A 13880-nucleotide genomic window follows, 5' to 3' on the forward strand; every position below is an offset into this window, starting at 1 on the left:
TGGAGGCCGCTGCAGTGAAGCCTCAGGCCCCCTCTGGTCTCTCCAGGGTCATCCCGGATCATCTGAATTTCCCTTTGAAATGAGCATGCACAGGTTCAGCTGATTCATAACTTAGTTTAATACCCTGTGGGGTTCATGCCACAGGGAAGCTCCGCTGCCCCACAGGGTCTGGGCCGGGTGGAAGAGAGCAGCCTCTTTGGACCACTGGCGGGGGCTTCTCCTTCGGCGTCTAATTGAAGCCCATCTTCCCAATCAAAAGCAGGCGAAGGGCCCCAGCTTCTTCTAACACTCACTCCCTGGCCCTCACTGGCCTCCCTGCCTCTCTCTGCCAACTTCTGGCATTGTGCAAGGTCTGAGACCTCTTTGGACATGAGGCATGTGGTCTTAATCTGGCCCTTGTTCCAGACAGGTGGGAAGACAGGTAAGCAGAGTGGGTGCACCCAGGGCAGGCGAGGGAGCCATGCGGCCAGGCCTCAGGACCCTGGGCCCCACCGGGAGATGTGCTCCTGGGCTGGAAGGAAGCAGAAGAGAGCAGGGCTCGATGGCAGCCCAGGCAGTCCCAAGATGGCAGCCCTGCTGCACTGGGTCTGGGAGTGCCCATGGCCGTGGTTCCTGTGGTGCTCCAGACCTTCCTAGCACAGGCTGCTGGGAGCTGGTGCCAGGCCAGGTTTCACCTCTGCCTCCACCACAGTTCATGGGGCTCCCGGGAACACCAAGGAACCCAACAGGTTCCCAGGCAGCAGCTTTCATGATAGGAGGAGAGGGTCCTTGGAGAAATCCCCTGCAGAGCTGCGGCTCTAGTCCTGCCTGCATGGACTTGCTGTGTGACGCTGAGCCCATCGTTGCCCCTCTGGGCTCAGGAGCCCACAGGTACAAGGCCATCAACAGGGCATCCACTATGGCCCTGTGTGCCCAGACCCGCTCTGAACCTGCCACCTAGATACCCTTGCAGGCTGGACCGGGTCAGCAGCACCCCCAGGGTCAGGGATCAGAGAAGGGGAGCCTCAGGAAGTCCCTCACCAAACTGGCAGATGTAACGGTTTCGGGTTTTGCAGCGCTGGTCGTTCCAGTTGAAGGCAGCTGAAGCCTGCAGCTCCACGCAGTTGCCAAACCTGCAGGCCAGGGTGTGGTGCTCAGGAGGGAAGAGTGAAGTCAGGGATCCGGGAGAGGTCTAAGCCCTCCACCCCATCAGGACCCTGCATCTCAGGGGCTCCAGTGCCCCCACCTGCCGATGGGGCTGCTGGGAGCCAGGCCCGTCCCCGAGCCCCCATCCCTGCTCCACTTCTCACGGAAGCCCCTTCCTGGGGTAACAGCTCTTCCTACCCCATGGCAGCACTCAGCCACACAAGCCTGTGGGGACGGTGGGGACTGGAATAGACAGCCCCACTTGAGAGGTACACCTGGGAACCCAACAAGGCTCAGACTTCCTCCAGGCAACAGGCCAGGGGCACAGGCCGGCTGTCGGCAAGGAGGGCTGGCTGAAATCGCTGGAGCCCTTGGTGGCCTCGCAGCTGGACCACCTCCACCCTGGCCCTGGGCATTCCTGGGCTTTGAAGAGCAGGGTGGGGCCACATGACCAGAGGGTTCTTGCTACAGGATGGCTGGTGGGTCCGCAGGTGCAGGGTTGTATTGTGAATGAGTGCAGGTGGGTGACAGCTAAGGAATGCTGGCATCAGTGTAACTGATGCAGGCAGAAGGCACGCGGAGGGAGGGGTGAGTGGATGAGAATTGGAGGGATGGAGTCACAGCCAGGGGACACTGGCGATGGACAGATGGATGGAGGCTTCCTGGGTCCCTCTCTCTCCCACGTGACGTGCCTTCCGGCTTGCATCTCCCTCACCCCACCACCGGCCCACACCAGCTGTGCCCACAACTCTCTGGCACCTGGGCAGGCACCAGGGAAGGCTCAGAGCCTCAAAGGGCCCAGCCAGGCCGCGGGATGGGGAGCTCCACCAGGCAGGCCCGAGTGTGGAGGAGGCCCAGGGGAGGGAGGCACCCCACACTTACCCGTGGTTGTCAGGCTGCCCAAAGGCAAAACTGGTGAAGGCCTGGTGCTCCCCTGTGGCCCAGCGGAAGGAGTCCTTGGCGGTCTTGTAGGTGAGCCCTGGGCCGGGGTAGTCAAGGTTGGCCCACGACCTGAGGTTCCCCGGCCCACTCAGACCCTGGAGTCTGCTGCCAGCTGCCTTTCTGGCCCCTCTTCCCAGCGCTGGCAGCCCCCATGTGCTCCCTACCTGGGCCCTCCCCGGGAAAGGGGGTGAGCAGCTGGCCCTGCTCTGGGCTCCAGGCCCTCACCACACCCTCGCCATCTGCTAGCAGCCGCCACGGCCCAGGGTTCCTGCAGCAGGGTGGGGCATCACAACCCCAAACTCGCCACACCCCCGATCAGCTGGGCACTCACCAATCCAGAAGTTCCTGGTCTCGAAGTCACTGTCAGTCACCTCGTTGGTGATCTCCAGGCGGCCCAGGTAGAAGGCGAGGATGTCCTGCACTTTCTGGCTCTCGATCTGGGCCAGCACCCCGCCTTTCCTCTGTAACCCCACCCTGGGTCACACAGGCAAGGCTCCCAGAGCCCAGGCTGCCCCTTCCTGCCACCCCTGCCCATGGCCTAGGATGCCACGTGTGTGTGCTGGCTGGGCCGTCATCACCTCCAGCCCGCACCGCCTCCCTTCCAAGAGCAGGGGTCCCTTCTGCTCCCGTCTGCTTCTCTTCTCCCTGTGCACAGGGGCCCAACCCGCAGCCCACAGGCCCAGGCAAGGTCTGGCCCCTGAGGAGGTTCTGTTTCACCTGCACAGTGTCTTACATATATCCAAGTTGATTGCCAACCCCAGTAATTAATTGTGGTTTCGAGAGTTGCCAGTGAAAATCTGGGTTGCTGGTTTTCTTGAACAACCCCGAGCTCTGGCCACCCTGACTTTGCATTCCTGCAAGGCAACCAGTGGCTGGAACTCCCTTAGATGGAGGTTGGCCTTGACCTTGGTCCCTCAGGTCAATAAGTGGTGACCTCCTGGCTTCTATGAACCTCGGAGTCCACGATCCCTGCCTTATGCTGATGAACAGGGTGAGGTCAGAGACACTGAAGGAACCACCTCTCACTCCACGGTCCCTCCATTAAGACCCTCACTTGAGGCCCTGGGGGGTTCCTGGGAAGCTAGGGGTGACTGTCACCTGGCATTTCATCCTGGCTCTGTAATAGGTGTCTGCCTCTGAAGACACCATGAAGCAGTCTCCGTCGATCCTCAGGTCACAGGTTTGGAAGGGAAAATGCACCTTGGCTGGGGTAGGGGAGCCTGAGTTTGTGTGTGGACTTCAGAATCCCTGCCCTTTCCTGCCCTGCCGGGGAGCTAAGCTCAGGGTGCCCCTTCCTCTGGCCACCTGCTCCAAGAGAGGGGGTGGTGAGGGTCAGGAGTGTGCTGGTAAGTTGTAATACTGAGCTTGCTCTCTCTCAAAAGAAAAAAAAAATCTATGGTTTGTAGCATTTGCCAATTTCTTTGGTGTAAATATCCATGCTGTGGCCAGTTTTAAGCTCTCAACGTGTTGTCACTGAATGAGTTGGAAAGAGAGGCACACAGTGGGCTCCTGGGAGCTGATGCCCCATTGAAGGGGGGGTCTTGGGAGGGGCTGGCTCTTCGGGGGCCCTGGGGCAGGACTCACTGGCACACTGGGCTCCCCCGTAGCCGACGTCACAGACGCATGAGCACTCCTCCTCCCGGAACCGGCCATGCACACACTGCAGGCTGCACCTCACTGCCAGGGCAGGGCGGTGGGGCAGAGGCTCAGCCCCCAGCTTTCTGGACCCCACGCTGCCCCCCAAAGGCCTCGAACATCCAGGGAATGCCAACTACAGCAAGAATACCTCTCCCAGAGACAGAACCCACCAAGGCTTCTGATTGCTGGCGCGCCCGGTGTCTTTGGTTTGGTCCCCATTGTAGAGTGAGGCATATTGGGGTTTGGGAGGTGACCTGCCCATGGTCACAGAGTGGGTTAGGGTAGAGGGGCAGTAGGGCAAGAATCCACTTCTGGATCCTAATTCTGTCCTCCTCCCAGAGCCTAAGGGGCTGAACCTGATTTCACTTTGAATCTCCTGCACAGCTCAGGGTCTGGCAAACAGCTAGTGCTCAGTGAATGCTTGTTGAAAGAGTGTATGCAGTGAGCAGACTCAGGGAGTACACAGTCAGCACTTCTAACACCCTTGAGACTCTCAGGAAGTGTAGCAGCCCCAGGACCTGCCGCGAGAGCAGGGCTGGGCATACCCAGGCTCCCGTGCCCTCACCTTGGCAGTATCTGCCCGTGTAGCCAGGGGGACAGTGGCAGTGGCAGGTGCTGATGTTGAGACGTCCATGGTTCTGGCAGCTCATGCGACAAGGATTCCTGGGGACCTCTGGTCAGAGGAGGAAGGGACTCTGAGAAAAGGGTCTCCTCCCAGCAGGCCAGGCAGGAGCCTCCCTGGTGCTAAGGGCCAGGGCTTCCGGAACAGCCCAGTAGGATGCTGCCACCCCCACCTCAGGGTCACCAGACTGAGCCCTCATGCACTCACCACAGAGCCCCCCTGCGTGGTCCCAGGCTTTGAAGCAGCCTGAGACACTGGCTGTGCAGAGTGAACACGAGGCACCCTTCTTATAGGGGATGATTATCTTCCCGTTGACTTCCCAGTTGCCTCTGTGAGGACGAGCAGGCACCACAGGGTGTGGGAGGGCCTGGCCTTGGGCAAGGCAGTGGTGGGGCCCTGCTGTCTGCCCCCCTGGCCCCTTCAGCTCCTGCAGCCAGGCCAGGGAGTTAGGGAGCTGGGTGAGATAGGGAGATTCCCTGGGAGAGAAGAGATGACCTCCAAACGAATCCTGGACACACTCCCTGATACCAGGACCAGTATCCAGGAAGGGGCATCCGCAGAGCAGCACCTTCTGCGTGGCCAGAATCTTTAGTACCCTCTGCCTTTCCTCTCCTCCCCTCTTCCACCAAGGGTGCAGAGCAAGGCCTTAGGGACTTTACTTTTGGGTGGATGGGTGGGAATCTCACCCTCGGTGAAAGCACCCCTCCCTGCCTCCCAGACATCCCAGCAGAGGGTGTAGCAGGGCTTACCCGGGGGAGTAGGCACAGACAAAGGCTTCTATCGCTGCCTGACCTGCAGAGCACAGGTGCCGCCCACAGCCCAGCTGGCTTGAGGTGGCCCACACGAGCTACAGGAGACACAGGGGATCAGAAACCCTATTGTGAACTACCCCTGGGGAGGGGGACACAGCTTTCACTATCATCCAGGCGAACAGAGGGCTCCCTCACCTCCTCGAGGGCTCAGGAGCAGCAGCTGTCCTGGGCAGGGGTAGAAGCACGGGTGGGAATAGTTCAGGAAGGCTTATTTATTTATTTATTTTTTTTTTATTTTTATTTTTGAGATGGAGTTTTGCTCTTGTTGCCCAGGCTGGAGTGCAGCGGCCTGATCTCGGCTCACCACAACCCCTACCTCCTGGGTTCATGTGATTCTCCTGCCTTAGCCTCCCGAGTAGCTGGGATTACAGGCAACTGCCACCACACCCGGCTAATTTTTTTTTGTATTTTTAGTAGAGACGGGGTTTCTCCATGTTGGTCAGGCTGGTCTTGAACTCCCGACCTCAGGTGATCCCCTTGCCTCGGCCTCCCAAAGTGCTGGGATTGTAAGTGTGAGCCACCTTGCCTGGCCTAGGAAGGCTTTCTTAGTTGAGAGGGGGATGGAGAGGGGAGGTACCTGAAGTGAGGGGAGATTGTTGATGGGTGGAGGGGAGTAGCCAAAAAAAGACTGGAACATCAAGGGCCTTGTGACTGCATGGTGACCACAACCATTCATTTCTTGTGCTATACCACTCTTTTAAATGTGACTCTGCAGCTTTTTGCAGCAAAGGGAGGTGTCTCTTTCCTTGTTCCTTGAATCTGGCTGGCCCTGTAACTGGTTTGGCCACCAGAATGCCACAGAAGTGATACTGAGCCGATTTTGAACCTAGGCCTTAAGAGACCTTGCCATTTCCACTCATTCTCATAGAGCCATGCTCAGTTACCACATGAACAAACTCAGTATAGCCTGTTGGAGGTTGGAAGGCCTCATGGAACAGAGATGAACCATTAGAGGCCTTTTTGCACAGCCAGCTCCCAGCCGGCCCCCTAGTTGATTGCAGGTGTATGAGTGGGCCCACCCAAGACCAGAAAACCTCCCTGCTGAGCCCAACCCAAGTGGCTGACCTACAGAATCGTAAGCTGCTAAATTTTGGGGTAGTATGTCATGCAACAAAAGCTAATGGATACAGGTCTGCAAACCAGTTTAAAGTCTTAGAATTAGCAACAACTTGGAAATAGCACAAATGGTCAATATATAAGAAGAGTGCAACAAACTCTCCAGTAGAGACTAAAAATGACATGTACAAGACTGGCTTGTAGCAGGCAGATGTGAACATGTGATCATATACATGTATCCAACACTTAAAGAATATGTATTGTTTTTAGTAATGCATGGGACTTTTGCAAACCACAAAGGAAGACCACACATTAGACCACTAAGAAGCAAGTTTCAACAAATAGCAAAGAATCAACACAACCTACAGGCCACATTCTATGAATTCAATGCAATGAAATTTAAAGTAAATAATTTACAAGTAAATAAAGAAGATAACATAGTTTAGAAACTTAAAGATACACTTCAAAATCTAAAACAACATCATGGCCAGGTGTGGTGGTTCACATCTGTAATCCCAGCACTTTGGGAGGCTGAGTTGGGTGGATCATGTGAGTTCAGAAGTTCAACATCAGCCTGGCCAACATGGCAAAACCCCGTCTCTATCACAAATACAAAAAATTAGCCAGGCATGGTGGCACACATCTGTAGTCCCAGCTACTCCGGACCTGAGGTAGGAAGATCACCTGAGCCCAGGAAATTGAGGCTGCAGTGAGCTGAGACTGCACCACTGCACTCCAGCCTGGGCGACAGAGCCAGACCCTGTCTCAAAACAAACAAAAACAACATCATGATTGGAAATAGAAAAAACATCAAAACTTATTGGATGCAGCTGAAATCGTTTAAAGGGAAATTTATAGCTTTAAATGTACATAGTAGAAACAAAAAAAGATTTAAAATTAATGATCTAAACATTCACATCAACAAAATTAGAAACAATAATAGAGGCTGGGCGTGGTGGCTCAAGCCTGTAGTCCCAACAGTTTGGGAGGCTGAGGCGGGTGGATTACCTGAGGTCAGGAGTTTGACACCAGCCTGGCCAACATGGAAAAACCCTGTCTCTACTAAAAATACAAATATTAGCCGGGTGTGGTGGCAGGCGCCTGTAATCCCAGCTACTCAGGAGGCTGACGCAGGAGAATCTCTTGAACCCGGGAGGCGGAGGTTGTAGTGAGCTATGATCACGCCACTGCACTCCGGCCTGGGCAACAGAGTAAGACTCCGAATCAAAAAAAACAAAAACAAAAACAAAACAAACAAAAAACAACCAACAACAACAAAACAGAGTTAGGTTTTTCACACCTTTGAGTCTGACAAAACTACACCTGTAATCCCAGCACGCTGGGAGGCTGAGGCGGGCGGATCATGAGGTCAGGAGATCGAGATCACCCTGGCTAATACAGTGAAACCCTGTCTCTGCTAAACAAAATACAAAACAATAGCCAGGTGTGGTGGCGTGTGCCTGTAGTCCCAGCTACTAGGGAGGCTGAGGCAGGAGAATGGTGTGAACCTGGGAGGCGGAGCTTGCAGTGAGCCGAGATCGCGCCACTGCACAGTAGGCTGGGCGACAGAGCAAGACTCCGTCTCAAAAAAAAAAAAAAAAAAAAAAAAAATTCAGGAGCCAGAAGATCTCTGGGAAGTGGGAACTGGTTTGCTGATCTGCACAGCTGCTGTAAACACTTTGGCAACACCTAGTTGTAGGGGCACATGTTCTTTTTTTTTCTGAGACAGGATTTTACTCCTGCTGGCCAGGCTGGAGTGCAATGGCGCAATCTCAGCTCACTGCAATCTTCACCTCCCAGGCTCGAGCAATTCTCCTACCTCAGCCTCCCAAGTAGCTGGAACTATAGGCGCACACCATCACACCTGGGTAATTTATGTATTTTTTTGTAGAGGCAGGTTTTTGCCATGTGGCCCAGGCTGGTCTCGAACTCCCAGGCTCAGGCAATCCTGCCACCTTGGCCTCCCAAAGTGCTGGGATTACAGGCATGAGCCACCGTGCCCAGCCTTGTGTAATATTTAAACATGCACAACCCACTTGCACAGGTAGTAGAAGTATTAAATATTTCCTGGGATTTTGCTTGTGTTTTTCAGTGCACCTGAAAAGCGCCAGGTATGTGTAGAAGACCCTCAACAAATATTTGTTGAATGAAGAGAAAAAATGGAAACTTGCTTGGCAGTGATGCTCCTGAACTTCGGGAAGATTCCCTCCGGAGAGGGATAGCAGGAAAAGGGGAGGAGCAGGGCTTTAGTTTAGTAGCATCTTCTAAACCTAGGTAGTGGGTAAGATTGGGGCAGTTTTAAATTTATGTTTGAGGCTGGGTGTGGTGGCTCACACGTGTAATCCCAGCACTTTGGGAGGCCCAGGCAGGTGGATCACTTGAGGTCAGGAGTTTGAGACCCAGCCTGGCCAACATGGTGAAACCCTATCTCTACTAAAAATACAAAAATTAGTTGGGTGTGGTGGCTCATGCCTGTAGTCCCAGCTACTTGGGAGGCTGAGGCAGGACAATCACTTGAATCTGGGAGGCAGAGGTTCTAGTGAACCGAGATCAAGCCATTGCACTCCATCCTGGGTGACAGAACAAGATCCATCTCAAATAAATAAATACGTTTATGTTTGAAATTATTTATATTTCAGATTGAAAAAAAGTGGCTTAGGCCAGGCATGGTGGCTCACGCCTGTAATCCCAGCATTTTGGGAGGCTGAGGCGGGCAGATCATTTGAGGTCAGGAGTTCGAGACCAGCCTAGCCAATATGGTGAAACCCTGTCTCTACTAAAAATACAAAAAAATGAGCTGGGTGTAGTGGCACACACCTGTAATCCCAGCCACTTGGGAGGCTGAGGCACAAGAATCGCTTGAATCTAGGAGACGGCGGTTGCAGTGAGCTGAGATCACGCCACTGCACTCCAGCCTGGGGTGACAGAGTGAGACCATGTCTCCAAAAAAAGAAAAAATGTGGCCGGGCACAGTGGCTCACGCCTATAATCCCAGCACTTTGGGAGGCTGAGGCGGGTGGATCACTTGAGGCCAGGAGTTCAAGACCAACCTGGCCAACATGGTAAAACCCCATCTCTACTAAAAGTATAAAGCCATTAGCCAGGCCTGGTGGCACATGCCTGTAGTCCCAGCTAGTCAGGAGGCGGAAGCACAAGAATCACTTGAACCCAGGAGGCGGAGGTTGCAGTGAGCCAAGATCACGCCACTGCACTCTAGCCTGGGCAACAGAGCAACACCATGTCAAAAAAAAAAAAAAAAAGTAAAACTAAACCAATTGGAGGAAAAGGAATCCTAACATTTAGGACAAACTGTAGCCTCTTCTGAGATGGCCCAGTGGAAGTCTGTATCTGGGAGCTGGCACGCTGGCCTCACCTGCGGCATACTCACCTGCGTGTAGTGGGTGCAGTTGGCGTTGGGGGCACACTCCCCTGCCGCGTGGCTGTACCGCTGCCCCTCTGCAAACCATAGGCTGACCACTTCGACAAAGGACGCCGAGCCCGCCGGCAGCAGCTGCATGTTCCAGCCCACTTGCGGGGTGCGCCACGGGGCAGACTCCAGGCTCGGGGCTGGGGTTCCACAGAGGGCTGCCCTGGCTTGAGCCAGTTGGGCCAGGCTGTCACTCCAGTCCTGGGGGCAGCACAAACACAGACATCTGTGGGAGGCTTTTGACTGCTCGGCCAGGCCTCAAAGATTCAACTCCCCTGCCATCTCTGAGCATCCACTGGGTGCCAGGTCAGGCGGCAAAGAGAGAACTGGATGAGGAGTCCTGCTGGAGGAAGCACTGGTGTTGTCTGATGTCCCTCCAGGAGGAGCCCAGCTCCTCTCAGGACTGAGCCTCCATCTCCGAATCCTGTCGTGGGCATCCTTCGGCCCTGCCCAGGCAGTGGGACCCGCTCCTGCTGTCCTTCTCCCATCTGGTCATGTGAGCAGTGCCCACGCCTTGCAGACTGGTTCTGTGTTTGGGCCCTGGCCATTGTCAGAAAGGCTCCACTGCTCCCACCCGGCCATGCTGCCCTCCTGTGATGCAAAAAGCCCTACAGCCACACCTCTCCACCCTAGTCTCCTGCCCCTGGGAGCCCTGCCTCATCTGCTCCCCACCATGCACAGTTGACCCCGCCCCCTACCTCTTCTTTTTTTTTTTTGAGACAGAGTCTCACCCTGTTGCCCAGGCTGGAGTGCAGTGGAGCAATCTCGGCTTACTGCAAACTCCGCCTCCCAGGTTCAAGCGATTCTCCTGCCTCAGCCTCCCAAGCAGCTGGGATTACAGCCATGTGACACCACACCTGGCTAATTTTTGTATTTTTAGTAGAGACGGGGTTTCACCATGTTGGCCATGCTGGTCTCAAACTGCTGACCTTAGGTGATCTGCTTGTGTCAGCCTCCCAGAGTGCTGGGATTATAGGTGTGAGCCACCGTGCCCAGCCTCCTCCCTCTTCTTAAACAAGGGGGCCTGGCAATCACCACCCCTGGGTGACCTGCTGCAGTCCCCTGATCTCCCGAGAGTCCCTGAGCTCATCTGTAAACGGAGCAGGGAGGTGCCTGCAGGATAGGCTCACAAGCACTGAGTGGATGCAGGGAGAGGGGCCCCTCGGGGCTGCACCCAAAGCCAACTTCACCCTGCACTAATGTCCATCGGGGTTTTACCTCTGATGAAGGCTCGGGCCAGGAGCTGGGGGCTCCCCGGGGTCCCTCAGCAGCCCTGCACCCCCACAAGAACTTCAGTCTCCACTGTGTCCAAAGAAGGGGTGCCCTGGAGCCCTAAAGGCCCGGAGGGTGCTCGGGGCCGGGCCACGAGGGAGGCTGAGCCATGGAGCTTCATTTGCACCTTTATGGAAATGAAGTTTTCTAGGACTTTGACAAAAGGACCCTGGAAAGGGTGCCAGCTGCCAGCCATCGACCACCGCAGCTCCTCCTGGGGTCCCAGGCAAGAGTACCCACCACAGAGGTCACAGCTGGGAGCATCCCTGGCTGCCCAGGGTCTGAGCCTGAGGAGGGGCAGAGCGGCTCAGGGCTGGGAACTGGGGAGAAGCGACCCCCCGCATTTAGCCACCCCACCCCCACCTCCTGGGAAACTGACCCTAGAGTGCTCAAGGTCGCCACCGTGGCCGCCTGCCTCGGAGGAGTCATGGGAAGCAGCCATGGGGAAACCTCCCGCCCCCACCACCCTGCCCCGGCTGCCTGGCCTGTTAACATGGGCTGGGGCTGCTGGGGTCCCAGACAATGGGGGGCAGCGTTTCTGAGCCCCCAGGTGACAGTCCCAACCCCACAGCCCCAGCCAGGCTGGTGGGGAACTCTATACCCCCGATCCCCAGCCCCTGCTGAAAAGGTGGAAAATGTGAATGAGTGAGTGAGCAGAGAACGTGGGCAAGGCCCGTCCTAGTGGCTCAGATAAGCTCAGGAGGAGGTGCTGGGTCCTTGCCGCACAGAAGCCCCTCCCCAGCCCAGCACGACCTTCTCCCTCCCTGGCCCGGCCGCCCATCCTGCAGGGCTCCTCTGAAGCTCCCCTTCCCTGGAGGAGGGGATCCGGCTCCCCTGTGGCTCCTGGTCTCCGTGGCAACAAGATGCCAGGGAAGGCCCAAGGTCCTGCCCTTCAGGCGAGTGGGAGCCAAGGGGCCCGACCTCCTGAACTGAGGGTGGGGGTTAAGAAGCTGCAGAGACCCCCCCAGCAACCAGGGCCTCGGTCCCTCAGGGGCAAGGTGCCTGGCTCTGCCTGCCCAGCCTGGTCAAGTGGAAGGCACCTGGACAGGCGTGGCCTCCCGAGCTGCCTTCTGGGGTCCGCGTCTCCAGCCGCCCCCCTGGCAGAGCCCAGCTGGGGCGGGTACTCACCAGCCTCCGCATGTCAGCCGCAGGGGGCTGGACCCAGCTGCGCAGGCGGTTATGCAGGGAGAGGAGCAAGAAACTCTCCTTCCTGTTCAGGGCTGGGGTGGAGAGAGAAGGTCAGGCAGCCCGAGGATGGGGGGACCTGAACCCAACACATGGCAAAATAAGCACGCGTCCCCGCCCTTGGAAAACAAGATGGGAGAAGAGTGTGGTGGGTGCAGGGGACGAGGGGCATAGCAACGGAGCGAGACTGAGAGAGAGACCAGGTACAGCAGGCGTGGGCTGAGTGCTGGGGTCGGGGTGGCGGGAGGGAACAGGTGTGGGGGCTGGGTGTACGAGGCCAGCCCTGGCTCCCAGCAGGCCCCTGTCTGGGGCTCCTCTGGGCCACTGAGTTTCTCCAGGCCCCAGCCACAGCCTTCCTCGGGCGTTCCTCCTTGACCCCAGCCCTGGCCCCCCCTTCCTCCTCCTTCCTCCCCAGTCCAGCATCCACCCCTCACCGCCCCCGGGCTGTCCCAGGGCTTCCTCATTAAACCACCGGCACGGCCTGGGGCTCAGGCCTGGGACCGGGCTTCCAGAAGTCTCCTAGCACCCACTCCTCAGAGCTCGTAATGGTGCCTCCACCTATCTCCTCACCAGGTGTCCCTTACCTCCGGCCATCGGAGCCTGCTCCTGCAGCTGGGGTGGCCACACCTCTGCCCAGGTGGTGCCAAGGAGGGCCAGGAGCACAGCCAGGAGATGCCCCCGGCCAGGGGAGGTCTCTGGATGCGGCATGGGTCTGTTGGGCCTGTCAGGCGCTCCGAGCACAGCCTGGCTCAGCCACCCGGCTTGTTTCTCGGGCTGGATGGAGCTATTCACAATCTCCAAGAGTCAGCCTGGGCTGGGGGACAAAAGAGGGAGGCTGGTGAGTGAGTAATCAGTGTGTCCAAACAGCCTCCTGTTGGCGCTGGCATGAAAAGAGACAACTCCGGGGGATGCCTGCCTGCTCCAGCCTCGGCCTGGCCAGCCCGCCCCCAACAGCAGGCAGAGCGGCGTGCACTGACCCGCGGCCCCTGCTAATCATTGTGGGATTATTAGCGCCCTTGGGGAGCCCCCAGAGACCCTGCTGATTGGCCCGCGGACATTCCAGTGCTGCGGCTTAGTGACCGATGGCCGTGTCCTGGCTGGGACTGTGTCCTCCGAGCCCACTGATGGCTTCCGCTCCCCAGCCCCGGGCCCTGGGAGGAGGACCTCGGCTATGGTCCTTCTGGTGAGCAGGAACTGGGCAAGACCCCAGGGGAGTTCTTTCCTTTCTTGGGAAGCTTGTCCCAACCCCCCAGCCATGAATTAAACACAGGCAAGAGGTAACCGCACACCAGAGAGGTGCAATCTGTGGGCTCGAAGAGGGGTGGGCTGAGGCCGCACCTGCATGAGGAAAAGGCTGCCTTAGGAAAGTCTGTCTGGGCAGTGTCGGGGGCTGGGCCCAGCCCCGGTGCCCACCACCCTCACCCACGTGATTACAGGCCAGCGGGGAGTGAGGCAGGAGGAGTCAAAGCAGGCGGGGGCCAGAGCACGTGATGCCCTTGGCTGACTCCAGTCCTGCTGGGATCAAGTCTGCCTCTAGAAAAACAGGCGGCGTAGCAGGTGGGCAGCACGTTGCCATGATGTTCCGTGGCCCGGCCGTGGCTGGCGTGATCCCACCAGAGTGAGCTGGAGCAGATCTGCACCATGAGCCAAGTTTCTCAGAAAATATATGGCTGTCCTGTGGGCCGCAGCCTAATGCCCACATTCTTCTTGGGGCAGATCAAAGGTTATTCAACCAGGGCAAAGGACAGCCTTGCAAACCAACTACGTCCTCCTTCTGGAGTTTGTGTGACCCCTGGTCCCT

General features: G+C 57.0%; 1 protein-coding gene across 10 annotated transcripts; it reads right to left on the bottom strand.

The window, feature by feature from the left end:
• Positions 1-94: 94 nt before the first annotated feature.
• Positions 95-13637, bottom strand: LOC129015759 (C-type lectin domain family 18 member A). 10 transcript variants are annotated; one of them, XM_054454276.2, is made up of 13 exons: positions 13418-13637; positions 12664-12893; positions 12023-12114; positions 9584-9823; positions 5077-5174; positions 4535-4656; positions 4271-4378; positions 3652-3744; positions 3166-3272; positions 2399-2528; positions 2008-2104; positions 1021-1112; positions 95-511 (listed from the first exon to the last, which is right to left on the bottom strand). In XM_054454276.2, the coding sequence occupies exons 2-13, from the start codon at positions 12785-12787 to the stop codon at positions 474-476; spliced, it is 1341 nt and encodes a 446-aa protein (XP_054310251.1). In that variant the 5' UTR covers positions 12788-12893; positions 13418-13637; the 3' UTR covers positions 95-473. The 10 variants fall into 10 exon arrangements, with proteins under 10 accessions (XP_054310251.1, XP_054310247.1, XP_054310248.1 ...); XM_054454272.2 differs by having other exon boundaries at positions 4535-4803; positions 13418-13516; XM_054454273.2 differs by lacking the exon at positions 13418-13637 and adding an exon at positions 13369-13402 and having other exon boundaries at positions 4535-4803.
• Positions 13638-13880: the final 243 nt, after the last annotated feature.

This window comes from Pongo pygmaeus, chromosome 18, assembly GCF_028885625.2.
Source record: "Pongo pygmaeus isolate AG05252 chromosome 18, NHGRI_mPonPyg2-v2.0_pri, whole genome shotgun sequence".
Lineage (NCBI taxonomy): Eukaryota > Metazoa > Chordata > Mammalia > Primates > Hominidae > Pongo > Pongo pygmaeus.

Coding starts and splice junctions, on each gene's coding strand:
- LOC129015759 (XM_054454272.2), bottom strand. CDS start 12,787: ATGCCGCATCCAGAGACCTCCCCTGGCCGGGGGCATCTCCTGGCTGTG. Junction 5,175..9,583: donor ACTGCACCCACTACACGCAG/GTGAGTATGCCG, acceptor TGTCTCCTGTAG/CTCGTGTGGGCCACCTCAAG. Junction 512..1,020: donor CCGTTACATCTGCCAGTTTG/GTGAGGGACTTC, acceptor GCTTCCTTCCAG/CCCAGGAGCACATCTCCCGG.